The sequence below is a fragment of the Lonchura striata genome, chromosome 1A (genome assembly GCF_050655825.1).
Source record: "Lonchura striata isolate lonStrDom1 chromosome 1A, ASM5065582v1, whole genome shotgun sequence".
Lineage (NCBI taxonomy): Eukaryota > Metazoa > Chordata > Aves > Passeriformes > Estrildidae > Lonchura > Lonchura striata.
In genome coordinates, this window is record NC_140741.1 from 42,510,754 (window position 1) to 42,524,302 (window position 13,549).

The 13,549-nt window shown below is 36.2% G+C and overlaps 1 protein-coding gene across 4 annotated transcripts in view; it reads right to left on the minus strand.

Moving 5' to 3' along the window:
* The window catches only part of ADAMTS20 (ADAM metallopeptidase with thrombospondin type 1 motif 20), an 86,487-nt gene that overhangs the window by 16,213 nt on the left and 56,725 nt on the right, over positions 1 to 13,549 (minus strand). For all 4 annotated transcript variants that reach the window (XR_014952204.1, XM_031503673.3, XM_085569741.1 and 1 more), the window contains one exon: positions 13,138 to 13,314. Coding sequence is in view for 3 of the 4 variants with exons in the window: in XM_031503673.3 (XP_031359533.3) it covers positions 13,138 to 13,314 (177 nt within the window). In the remaining variant the exon portion in view is untranslated. The remainder of the gene's footprint in view (positions 1 to 13,137; positions 13,315 to 13,549) is intronic.

The following is a 13,549-nucleotide window of genomic DNA, read 5'->3' on the forward strand; positions in this document are numbered from 1 at the left end:
TTCCTTGAATGAAAATATAGATTCCATAGAAGATCTAAGTGGGATTTGAAGTGCCTAAAGGCAACTAAATGCAGCTTACAGGTGGATGTCTTGCACTGACCTGTAACCCCACCAGTATTTACTTTAGAGGGCGGCATACTGAACACTGATCTAAGACACCTGCCTGCCTGGCTTTCCTTCAGCTCTGTAACGTCACCAAGAAGTGTCAAATTCTCACTGGTGCAGGAGCAAAGCTTTGTTCTGTGCTCAGGAAGCCACTCCTGTCCTCTTAGTGCACTGAGCCCACAGTGCATTTCTTACAAGGCTGAACTTTCCCCTGCATGAGCCTGTGTTCCTCCTCAAAGCTCCTAATTTGTTGTTACACACTCTTCATGGAATACAGTCCTCTCACTGCTTGGTGCCCACCCTGATCTGGTTGGGATCTTCCCAAGGCTTCACTCTCCTGGCCAGGGAAAGTACAACTGCAGTAATTTTGGCTGCTTGACCACCCTCCACTCAAACTTGAGCGTGATCCTCATGGCTCAGTTTGTCTATAATGTGGTTTCATTTGTATGACATTACACACAACTGGAGGTTTATGGAGAGAGAGCACTATTTTCCATATATTTTCTGCAGACTAACCAAAGAAAGGAAGAAAAAATCTGTAAGAATGTTACATCGCAGATGAAATATGAACATTTCGTCAAAAAAAGCAAACTGAAAAAACCCCATGCTGTAACTATTTTACACAGAAATTCCAGCACTTGCCTCAACATTGGATAAAGTAATATTTCCCATATGTCATGTTCTTTTAAAAACATAAATCTGCAGTAAAAAGCTGGATTTCATTACTATTGTTCAAAGTCATTCCATAACACTGGTAACTAGGATTCATCTGTTTGTATTTTCTTCATAGCAATAGTACTGTAGGGATCAGCCTGACAAAACTCATGCTTTCTGTGGCACAGATGGACTCTCAGACAGGCATGCCATCACTTCCTACCGAATTAGGGCTCTTTCTGCAGCAGACATGTAATTTCACTACAAGCTTTTTGATTCTTTTGCTATTATTATTTCACTGAAAATCTGAAGACCTTGTATTGTTTGGTGGATTCTTTACCAACTTTTCTTAACCTTTTCTTTAAAGAAAGTGCTTTGTGTAGTTTAGCTGGTAGCCTGGTGGGATTCTGAATACTAAAAAACAGACCAGTAAATGGAAAACATGCAACAGTTTATTTTTGTATTTGTATTAGATATACAGAGACTTAAAATGCAAGTGAGTGACTAGAAGATGATAGAGGTAATTTTCTCTGTAGTAACTAGTGCAAGCTTTTGGATTTGTGACCAAGACCGTGCTGAAAATGCGTGGGTATTTTAGTTATTGCTGAACAATGTCACACAGCCTCAAGGCCAGCAAGGAGGGTGGAAGGTGCAAAATTTTTGAGGGGACACAGTCCAGACCAAGTAGTGTCATTATCAGTAATAAAAGCTGTGGGGAAGAGGGAGGAAGCATGTGGAGTGATGGCATTTGCCTTCCCAAAAAATGATCATGCATGATGTAGCCCTGCTTTTCTGGGGAAGGCTGAACACCTGCCTGTCCATGGGAAGTGGTGAATGAATCCCTTGGTTTGCTTTGTCTTTTAGCACAGCTTTTGCTTTACCTATAAAAATAACTTTTCTTAACCCATGAGTATTCCTACTTTTATTCTTCTAATTCTTGACCCCGACCCACTAAAGGGGGAAGGAGGGAGTGGTTGTGTGGTGTTCAATGCCTGCAGCAGCTAAGACACAACAGCAGCACTGAAAAAGGATAAAACATATTATAAATGTTAAAAGGTATTTTCTTCCTTTTTCTGCCATCTTTTTTTGGTCATGAACTTTTGTGGCTGGTCAGGAAGTTCAGTTTAAAATGATATTAAACATGGTAGTTGCTTGAGTTGTCTGACAAACTGCATTTTGATGATCTCTACTTGGCCCAAAAGCCTGTTTGGACTCTCCTAATATTCTAGAAGTAGAGTGGGATCACAACTGCACAATTGAGCATTGCTTAGTTGAGAATTCTCATTTGCTGTATTAGAATTAGATCTTCTTGTGTCTGCCTGTTCTGCTTGCTTCATCTTCCCAGGGGTTTTTGCAATGCTTGAACACAATATGCATTTTTCAGATAAAAGCAGTGAAACAGTTCATTCCTTTAAGTATGTTGAAACTGTTAAGAAGCAAAACAAACTCTGTAATGAGATCCTACTGAATTATTTGTTTCAGAGTCAGTAATTGTTTGCTAAAAGAAGTACAAGCATGCATACCATTAGCTCATGCACCCAGAAAGGACCAAGGATCAAACATTCCATCACTCCTGAGAAAAATTAGATTGAACTCCAAGAAATGTGTGTGTTATTTACTGTTACATCTAGGTTACACCTATGTCACCTACAGAAGTTACAGTGAACAATTTTTAAATTGAGCACAATTTTCACAATAGTGAAGAATTTTTAACTTCTTTCTTTGAGTATGGTTTGATTTCAAAAGTTCAGTGTTATTTCTGAACATCATTTCTCTGAAGTCCAGAAGATAGCTTGATTTGATTAAGTCCTTCTTCCATCTGTAGTCTGTAAGTCTGCTTTGCCAATTTTCTGACTGTGCTTTTACAACTATAGAAATAGCAGGGATGAAGGCTAGGCTAAGAAGGACTATAGATATTGTCCAATCCACGATGCTACTCAGTTTGAATCAGCTTTACATGGACCATTCCTGACAGAAGTTTGTCAGTCTTATCTTCAATGACAGGGATGCTACATTCTCACTTGCATGAAGTTCATCTTTTGTTCTTTCCCAGGCTTTAGGCAGAGGGAGGTCAAAAATGTGGATATTCTGTTCAAGCTCTACAGTGAGACTTCACAGTACAAGCTGCCAGTTCTATGCCACAAAAAAAGGAATACTTTTTACCTGTTGCAAGTACTATCACCTAAAAAATAGATTTGGATTATCTGTCCAAGACTGAATCCTCAATGTACTTGTTAGAGCTGCCCGATAGTCCTTTCTGAATCCTTGCTAAACCTGAAGTATGGTTCCACAATCACCAGGCCTCACCTTAATTATTAAGAAAAATTTTTACACAATCTGAAATTAATTTTTAACCTTGCATCCTTATCTGTCCATTATAAACAATATATTGCTGTGATCTGTCAAGATATTTTTACAAGGAAACATGTAGGCAAGCTTGAGAGTCCCAGAGCCCCTTTATTCTAACATATGAAGAAAGCCTTCCTCTGCGACCTGAGTCATTTATAACTAGATTCTGCAGATTGCAATGTCTTTCTAGTTAATGTTGGCCTAAATTTCATCCAGGAAGTATCATTGGATATTATTTTGCAACAGAACTGCAGTACTTAACAATAACGCCTCTTCTGTATACAGATAGCTTTCAAGTAAGAGTACTGCTCTGATTTAAACTTATTTATAGTGTTTCTTCAAAAGCTTATATTTGAAGATCACCTTTCAGGACACCTCCCCAGTGATTTCACCTCAATTATTTGTAATTGATTAAAAAAATCACAAGTGTGGTTGACTACATGACTTTTATAATGGAAAGTACTGTTGAAGGTCAGTTCTCATTATTTTTTATGAGGGAAATTTTAAAGTTTACTTTTCAGAAGCCATTCTCTTCAGCACAGCAGCTCAGGAAGGACAGGCCCTGTGCAAAGGAACTGCCGTTATCTACTGCTCTGAGCGGGATAGAACAGAGGACAATCCACTCCAAGTATCATCATCTAAAATTGGAATTTTTTAACTCAGGAACAAAAGAAGGCAGTGATTCTTTTCTCTAGTCAGCCCAAGAGGAACTTCTACATTTTTTCCTCTTTCAGACTACCACATATCCTGGCTGTGTAACAGGCTGAGAAGCAGGCACGCACCAAGTGTCTCCCATCCACATTGTTTTCTGAGGCTTCCAGGTGTGCACTGGGGCTGTTAACAACAGAGTGCACTGCAGTACAACCTCACAGCTATTTGCAAGTGGCAGCTGAGCACTGCCGTGACTCTGAGGTCATCAAACCTGGCCACTGTCCCCAGCCAAACCTTTTCTGTCAGGACTGAGCACTGTATGCGCCATCAAAAAGCTGCTTCTATTGGACTCCTTTTTAATTTTGTTTCAGCTTTCATCTTAAGGGTAACAAAAAACTCCTGAATAACCATTTTCCAACCATGCTGAAGTATATCTATTTATCAGATGGACATAAATGAGAAGCTACATACGTCTACATATGAACACAGAAAAAGCAGGAATGATGGAGGAATAAAGAGGATTAAAGATAGATTTTATGAGTGATGTGAATAACAGGAAGGAAAAACTCCTGAGAGGATGTATCTGGCATCTACTAGGAATGTGCTATTCCTCTTAAACATAAAGACATCCTGATTAAAACAAAGTCAGAACCATCAGCACATATATTGCAGGTAAAAGGATTTCACTGAAGAAGCCACACTCTGCTGATGATGCTGAGAAACTTTAGATTTTTTTAAGTTGACACCACAAGGTCTGAATTCTTTTGGCCAGTGCAGCTGGCAGTATCCTTACTGCCAGGAAACAGCAATCTGCCTGGATGTCAGATGAAGAACAGCTTTGCAGCTGTTGGAAAAAAATCAAAACCAGAACCCTTGAGATTCCACTTAATGATAATCTACAGAATGTCTTTTATTCATTCCAGTTAGATTTGTGAGTAAGTCTTAATTTGGCCTACCTTTCTGACATCTGAAATACTATCCCTTTCTCCAAGTTCAGAACAAATAAAACAGATGACCAGGTCCATTTTTGAAAGCCCTGTCATGTCTTTTCCCCTCAGGATGAACAGCACTACTCTGCCCATCGCTGCCTAAAGCCTGAGATCCTTCTTGATGCCAACTACAGAGCATTTGAAAACCAGACCATGCTCATGGGCAGACCAACTCTCCAAGAGTTACTATGCTCAGCTCCCCCTCCTACTGTGATACTCAGACAGGCTCTGCTGTGCCCTGTGTTCCTACAGTGTCTACATGTATTCATAAATGAGACTGAGCTTTTCCAGTCAGCAACCTTCTCTTTGCTTTACTTACATGACTCATATGACACTATTAGACTTTCAAACAAGCTTTTAGCTATTGCAATAACACAAGAACAATGGATTATGGAGATGTTAAGGTGGGTGGAAATTTAAAAATAATAATCCTATTTTTGTGAGTTTGCATTCAACACTGGTGATGCACCATATTTGCTATCTCATTTACCTCTTCCTTTACATCTTCCATTTCATCTCTCAATTAGAGTAAAAATTGAACAGTTCTGTTCCTGCCTTACATGCTCTTGATTGAGTCCTCTTTGTTTGGTTACCACCTGAGAATTAGGAAACCAAGAGGTATTTTTACCTCCTTTCAGCAGCCATTTGGCAGGCTCAGCTATTTCATATGCAGTCTTAAATTTGTCACTGAAGTTTCTGCATGTATCTGTGCTAGAAGTTTTACCATCAACCGTCATTCAAGCAACATTGAAACTGTCATTCATTACAGTACATATTAAAACAATGAAAAGTATGATGAGCTTATTAATTGCTGGGAGTGAGAAAAGAGATAAACTACTGTGTTCAGCTAGCATTCCTGCTATGTGGTATGTGTACCTTTTATCATCTGGTATATGTACCTTTTATCATCATTCAGTTGAATGACATCTACAACAGATTGAGACAAATCACAGTTAAAAATACAGAAACATTAGTAAATTAAAAAACAAAACCAACACCCTAAACAAATAATTCTGCCTTTCCTTCTGAAATCAGTGGCAGTCAGGAACAGAGCTGTACTCTCACTAGGTCTTTTTGAAAATCTAATCTACAAGTATAAATTTGTGTCAAATTTACAAAATTGCAGTCCTGCTCTGCACCTTTGATACCTTCTGCAAGAGCTTCAGATGGGCACTTTCACCATTACAGCATCGCAGACATCAAATTACTGACTTGGCCAGACTCCAGCAAGACTCATCTTTCTGCACCCCACAGCCAGGTAGCACTAGTAACCCTTTTAAGCAATTACATGAAAGCAGCAGCACTGGAGGCAAGGAGCAAAGTGCAAGCATCAAGAAAGAAGGTTGGCAGAAACAGAGACAGGAGACCTTAAGGAAATCCACCATGAGAAAAAGAAATGCAGGGGTCCCTCTGTTTCAAGGAAATGGATAAATTTCAGGACACATTCTTCAAATAGAGAATAACAGATGTATCTCTGTCCATCCAGCAGCTGTGCTCAAAAACCTCCATGAAAACCAAACAGCAATCCACAATTAATCAATTTATTGCTTCCAAAAACTGGACACAGTTTAACTGACTCTATCACAGGTAGGTTAGTCTCCAGTCTCCTGTGAAACTGGGGAAAATTGAACAAATGTACAGGAATGACATAATCTGCACTCTCACTGAAAAGTAACTTTGGCCCCTTGAGAGGGACATTTTGTTCACAGGTCTTCACAATGAAAGTTGGAGCACATTTTTAATATGATGGAGGATGATATTATGGAAGTTGCATTTTCACAAAGGGTTTGCACAGTTAAAAAGCCTTTTCTTGTACTATTTTAACTACTTAAGACTTGATTTTATTATCCTAAGGGCTAGGGCCTTTTCAATTAACTACTTACAAAAGTAAGTAGACATAAGACAACTTTTACAACAGTAGACAAATTAGTTTCAGCTGAGTTTGAAAAAATCTAAAAATAAGCAGAAGAAAAGCTGGATCCCCGCAAGTGCAAGTTCTGATTTATCATTTTTCATCATGTTAGGAACAGCAAAACATGAAAAACTGTAGCTCAGAAATTAAAGGAATGACAAATACATAATCTCTGTGTGCCTTTCTGCTCTATAAAAAACATAATATCATTTTTTTCATTTGTTTAAAATCTAAGGTTTTGTATTTAAACTTTAAAAAACTTGAAATAAAAAGCAATATGTGCTGGCACAATATAGTATTGTCAGAAATTTTTTCAACTTCTCAGAAGCATAGAAAATAGAACTTTTTCTATGGCACTTAACTAAATATAACTGAATGAATTAAATTTCAGGAAAGAAAATGAAAAAACAGAAAATAAGGACTTACTCTGGAAAGGGCATATGAGCAAATGACATGCAATTGGAAAAAAAATAAATAAAATTGGGACATTTCTTGATTACAAGAAAATGGTCTGGGAGGAAATGAGGGGGAGTAAAAAGGACCAAAACATGCCAAAACTAACCTCACAGATGTTGCAAAAGCAGGGGAAAAAACATCAAGGAGAAAGACAGAACATTGAGGGGAAGATATGAGTGACATGGCACAGATACTGAAAAAAAAAAATCTTCACCAAAGTGAAAGCTATCAAAAAGCGTGGCATGGCATGGCATGAAGTGCAGTGACATGGACCAACACTTGCCAAAATTTACCCCCTTTGAAATCTTGGAAACGGGAAAGAAGGACTTAGAAACACTCTGAAAGGAGATATGATCAAATTAAATGCAATTGAAAAAAAAAAAAAAGAGAAAATTAGGAAATTTAGTGACTACGAGAAAACAGACTGGGATTACATGAATTGCAGCGGAAAGGACCAAGATATGCCAAAACTAACCTCACAGATGTTGCAAAATCAGGGGGAAAATCAAGGAGGAAGACAGAACATTGAGGGGAAGATATGAGTGAAATGGCATGGATACTGAAAAAAAAAAAATCTTCGCCAAAGTGAAATCCATCCAATGGCATGGAATGCATTCAATGGAGTGCAGGGATATGGGCCAAAGCATGCCAAATTGATCCCCATTGAAATGGCAAGATTTCATTTTCTTAACCTTAAACCCCCCCCCCCCCCATTTTATAATAAATATTATTTTAGCATGAAAATATGAGTATATTTTGGATGAGAAATGCAACATTTTACCTACCTTCACATGTTGAAATCCAGTTTCCTTTCAACCTAGATAACTTTTCTGTATATTTTCAATTTACTAACAATATTTGCAACATTACATTTCCTCTACACAAATATGAGCAGGCATGGAAGCTTCTGAAGGACTGATTCAGTAGGAAATAAGTGTTTAATCCTGCTGTCACTGAAGGGAAAGGGCCATAAATAGATGCATGCTAGAACATACACTGATCAATAGAGCAGCCTGTCTTATGGGAGTCACCAGTCTCCCCCAATTACTGGTTTTTAAAGAAAGGACTAGGAACTCATGCAGCACAGAACATATTGTTAATTTCCTAACCCATTCAAGTGTTTGGAAATGCAAATATTTTAACATATATTTAATAACTTTTAAATCTGAGGTCCAAAACCACTTTGAACCAAGTGGCTCTGGCTGAGGTTTTCGAAGCTGCCACATACATACAAGCAGCTCAGAATGATTTTCACAAGGATCTGACCACCTAGAACCCTTCAGCTTTTCTGAAAGTTCTAATAAATACACTAGTAGCTTCAGATTCCTTTCATTCTCATTAAATGGCTCTATATTTTTAGGTATAGTATGACCTGCTTCTTTTCCCCTTTCATTATATTCTGGTTGTTGGGGTTTTGTGTATGTATGTATGTATTATTATTATTATTAATTGTTTTTATTTGACTATGTCACTCTTACTTGTCCTCTTTCTATGTGGAAGGTCTGAAAGTTCTGCAAACCTCTTCCTGCCAAAAGTATTTTAGCAATGTAAAAACCATGTTATGTCTTTGTGATTAAGAGCTGAGCATTATATTATGATCCTCATTCTTCTCTGTGTGTCACTCAGTGGGAGACAACTGGGCCACAAAATTACAGCTCCAGCAAGATTCAAGAGCTAGGATCTTTCAGCTTTACCATCAAAGACTGTGCCAATTGTCTATTTCAGTCCAGTTGGTCAATGGCTTAAACTGCTACTTGTATCAGTAACAATATTTTTTTTTGTGTTCAAATATAAGAGCTTTCCCCATTAAAACAATGTCACTAAAGTATTGTATGAAGTTAATTTCAACACACAGGTTAAAGAAAACCCTCATTTCAGCAAAAGTGGTTAGTACCTGTCTCACCCTTTATTTTTCAAGGGCTTTAAAAATTAACATTCCTTAATAAAGAGAACAATAAATATAAACACAAAGCCACACAACATGCATGAAAAAGAAGGGTTAAAATGCAACTGTATTTCACAAACACAAGTCACAGTCATTAAATTAAATTATTACACATATATTATTACTTATTTATTATTTCAAGCTATACAGGCAACATAGCACCAAACAGGAGATTTTCCTCTCAATGAACATTACAGAAATATTTTGTTATTGAATTTTGGAAACAAGTATTTTCTTTCATTTTTTTTTCAGAATGTCCTGAAATAAAATTCACTATCCCAAGTCTGTTTTATGACATTATTTGGGCAGTGACATCTGCTATCAGTTATCTCTGATAAGGCCCCCCTCTCACTTCCAAAGTTTTAAAAAATGAATAGCAGATGGTAACATCAAGATTTCAAGCAGTGGGATATTAATTTAATGTGCTGTATTGGCAATGAGGTATTTTGAAGTTCAAAATTAGGCAGCAGCAGAAGTAGAGGTAAAAAACTGAAGGTGGTTTTGAAAACCAAGTTCACTGATTCTGATTTCCCTTTTAATATAAAAGATTATTTTAAAGATATAAATACTTTTTACACATTAGAAAAAGTGATTGAAGGCACTTATCATACATAGGAAGAATTTTTGCATTAAAATGAAAACAAATAAATATTTTACACATGCAGGTTTGGGCTGCTTCTGCTCCTGGAGAAGTCAATGGGATGCCTGACAGTGACAACACTGGAAGGGAACTGGGACTATTTCTAAAAAATAGATTAATACATTTAAAAACCAATAGTAGATTTCTTCCACTACTGCAAAGACAGAATTACATCTAAATTATTCTGGAGCAAGCAAGTAGAAAACTGAAGCACTAGAAAGACAGCCAGTTTAAAGAATATTCCATCATATGTCTGAAGGGCAGTAAAAAAATCGCAAGAAATACAGTTGTGAGACTTCAGGGTAACTTTGAAAATAATCCATTATTTTTATGCCTATTTTCTCTGAAATCACAAGTGATACTTATGAATTACGTACAAATCCTAAGAGTGAGGAAAATAAAAAGAATGAAAACCTTTATTTTATAAACATTTCATACAAACAAAATATAATTATCTTTTGTAAGGAGCTATCCTTTCTAAAGATACAAGAAAGGATGAGAACCAAACATATTTCAAATTGAGACATATCTGGTTAAAATTTTCATTATAAAATTAGGTAATTGCCAACAATCCTACAAGAATTGATTGCCCAAATGAAGGTCTTACCAACAATTGAAGGTAATTAACAACTACAACTACAAGAATTGATTGCCCAAATGTTTCAAGGTAACATCAACTGCTACCACCAACTGCCTAAGCAGAAACCTTTCTGTTTGGTACCTGGATCTTCAAGGGCTTTTGCAAGCACTGAAAAAGTATAGGGGGCCAAAAATAAGATCAAATTCATTAATTAATCAATATTCATGTTGTCCAAAAATGTGAACAAACTCTCCTCACTATGCAAAGCCTGAAGGTATTGTCTTCTCATATATGAATAGCTTATTCTATTCCTCAAGTGAAATTCTGGGCCAAGCTTCCAAGAATCTTTAGAAAATATATAAAAATTAAAGGTACAAACCTTTAGAATTTGAGATTTACTTGCCTCACATCCATTTGGACAACTACAGAAACCAGGAACAGAGGAGTACACAACCTTTAAGCTTTGTGAGGGTCAGCTCCAGCAGCCATTGACAGAAACTATAAAGTGTAACAGCCAACAGCTGCTGAACTGCAGAATGCACCAACCAAAATTCTGGCTTCAAATCATAAACTGAACCTTCCTTGCAAGGGCCCTTTTGTGCATTTACAACATATGTTTCATGTTAACTATGTTGTGTAAAATTAATCAATAACTATAATAATAATAAAACAAATGTACTTAGAAAGCATACTATTAAAAATCCTTTGTTCTCAAATATATAGTGATAGCTAGTGGAAGAAGTTAGAATCACAGAATTATGGAGGTTGGAAAAGATTTCCAAGATCCTCTAGTCTTGCATCACTGTTTCTGCTTAGGTTTTAACACTGGAATCCCAATAGTAGACACAAAAGCTCAATGCATTGGTCATCTGGCACAGAAATACTACTCAATACTTCTGTGAAAAATAAAAATAGTTATTTGTCTTGTTCTTGCAATCTTACAGAGATGGGAGTGAGTGTAGATGTGACAGGCTTGAGAACTTCAACAGCAAGAGAGCACCTAGTCATTAACAGTTCTCTATATTAGAGCATATTTTATTACAGAAATGTGTAAGATAAGCAGGGCCATGATCTATTCACAAATCACTAGCCAACCCTGGCTAAAAAAAGCTGTTTGTACTAGGCTACAACAGGGCTCCTGTGACTAAAGTTTACTGCTCCTTCCTAATAGTCATCCTTAATGAATAAATTCTGCTCTGCTTAAACAGCAATAAAAACAACTAAAACTCTGTGTTGGCAGCATTTGAACTAGCTAAATTATTTAAATGACAACATATTCAATATGTGAGCCTGCTTTTATGTCCTGAGTCTGCTGTGTTTTTTTCTACAGTATAAGATAGTGTGATGAAATTAAATCTTTTATGGCTGAACCATAGAGCTTGTAATTATATATGAAATCGGCCTCTCTCTGATAAATAGAATCCATTCTAAACTTAGTTTTTGAAGGATTTAAATGGCTTTTAATGTCCCTTGAGGAATAAACCAACATGAAAATCTTTGTCAAACTAAGCCATACACAACATTTACCATACAAGATCTTACAGGTAATCCATTAATGTAGGGCAAACTGAATTACTCAGGGAACGAACAGGTGGTGAATAATTCTTGATCTAAAAGGAAAACAAACATTGAGTTCAAAGGCAACTGTGAGCTGAACCCTGCTTGTATTCTCAGTACCTGATGAATACTACTTAGAGAGTCACTGCTAATTATTTGGAAAATGGCTACATAAGATACTCTGGTCTCTCCTAAACACAAACCCTAAACTCTGCTTTGTGTAGTGGAAGAAAGAGATAACTGTGGGAAACCATTAAATCAAACTTACATTTTACAGTCTCTTTGCAATAAATTAGAATAGTTTATATAAGCATTAGTAATTGTTATAGTCGAAATTTGACAGTTTTTTTAAATGCTGCCATATTAATTCAAAGAGACAAATTATATATTTTTTATTAATTAAAAAACCCAAATAAATGTTGTCCCAGACCATCTCTCAGGGATGTCAATGACAGGTATTTTGCTGATTTTGATGGAACCAGAACTGGATCCAACCTCCTTTGATTGCCATTATTCCCCTTAGAATTTATCACAATAATCAATATTGTTGTCAAATTCACAGCTTGGGAATTATAATGTGCTCTATACTGCAGAGCTTGCTATGATTACTTCAGTATGTTAATAACCTGCTAGTGGCAATTTTAAAGATTAATGGTGATTACAGTAGGCATTTTTACACATTAATAGACAGTGACATGTAGACAATAACATATTATAGTTACATACATAACTATACATAGATAACTTTAATTAGTTCCTGTTTTAAAACCACTAATACAACCTTTTATACAAAAATGTACAAGTAATATGGTGCAAAATGTTTGATGACAGAGTATAATATACATGGATGTGAATTGTTTTATACTTAAATATACTACAGGAAAATAGTTATGCACTAAAAAGTTTAGGGTGTTTTTGCAAATATAAATATGTAGAAAATACTACAGCATAATTTACAGCATAAACTTGTAAATTTAAACACATACCAAATTGTAACCCTTCAAAATGGAGCACCTATTAGGTACTGTTATAGTTATGATGATTTCTAGTAATTTTCAAAATACTCCCTATCATGTTTTACAGACCATGCTGTTCCCACTGAAGGAAATGACTGCTTCTCATTTAATTCTATGACTGCAGGAACAATTTCTTTATAAAACTACACTGACTATATTCTACGTGCATTATTATTTCACAGTTATCAAATTTAAAAATGACATAAAATCTGTTAAAAGACATGGGAAAATAGAGTAACAGAAAAAACAAGAAAGCAAAAAATATTATTGAATGCTATCGTACCGATTTCCATGGTCCCCGATGCCAAGAAACATCACCAGGGCAAGAATGCACATTACATTGTGCCATGTTAGGTGGCTTGTCTAGAATTTCACAGTTTTGATCACCCAACATTTGGCCAGTGGGAAGCTGGCAAATCACCAGTCTTGTCTTTATTCCATCTCCACAAGTCTGAGTACACTGAAACACAGAATTTTATATGTAATAATTTTATTAACAGAGTCACCACATACCATAAAAGCAAAATATATAGCAATAATCAGTACATCATATTATTCACTAGGTCTATTTCCATATTCCCTGAACACTATATTCAAGCATAAGGACTTAAAAGTCTAATCTTATGTAATTCTCTCACCAAAACCTTTACCAAACTACATTTTTATCAAGTGATTTTCGGCAGAAAGTCTCAGTC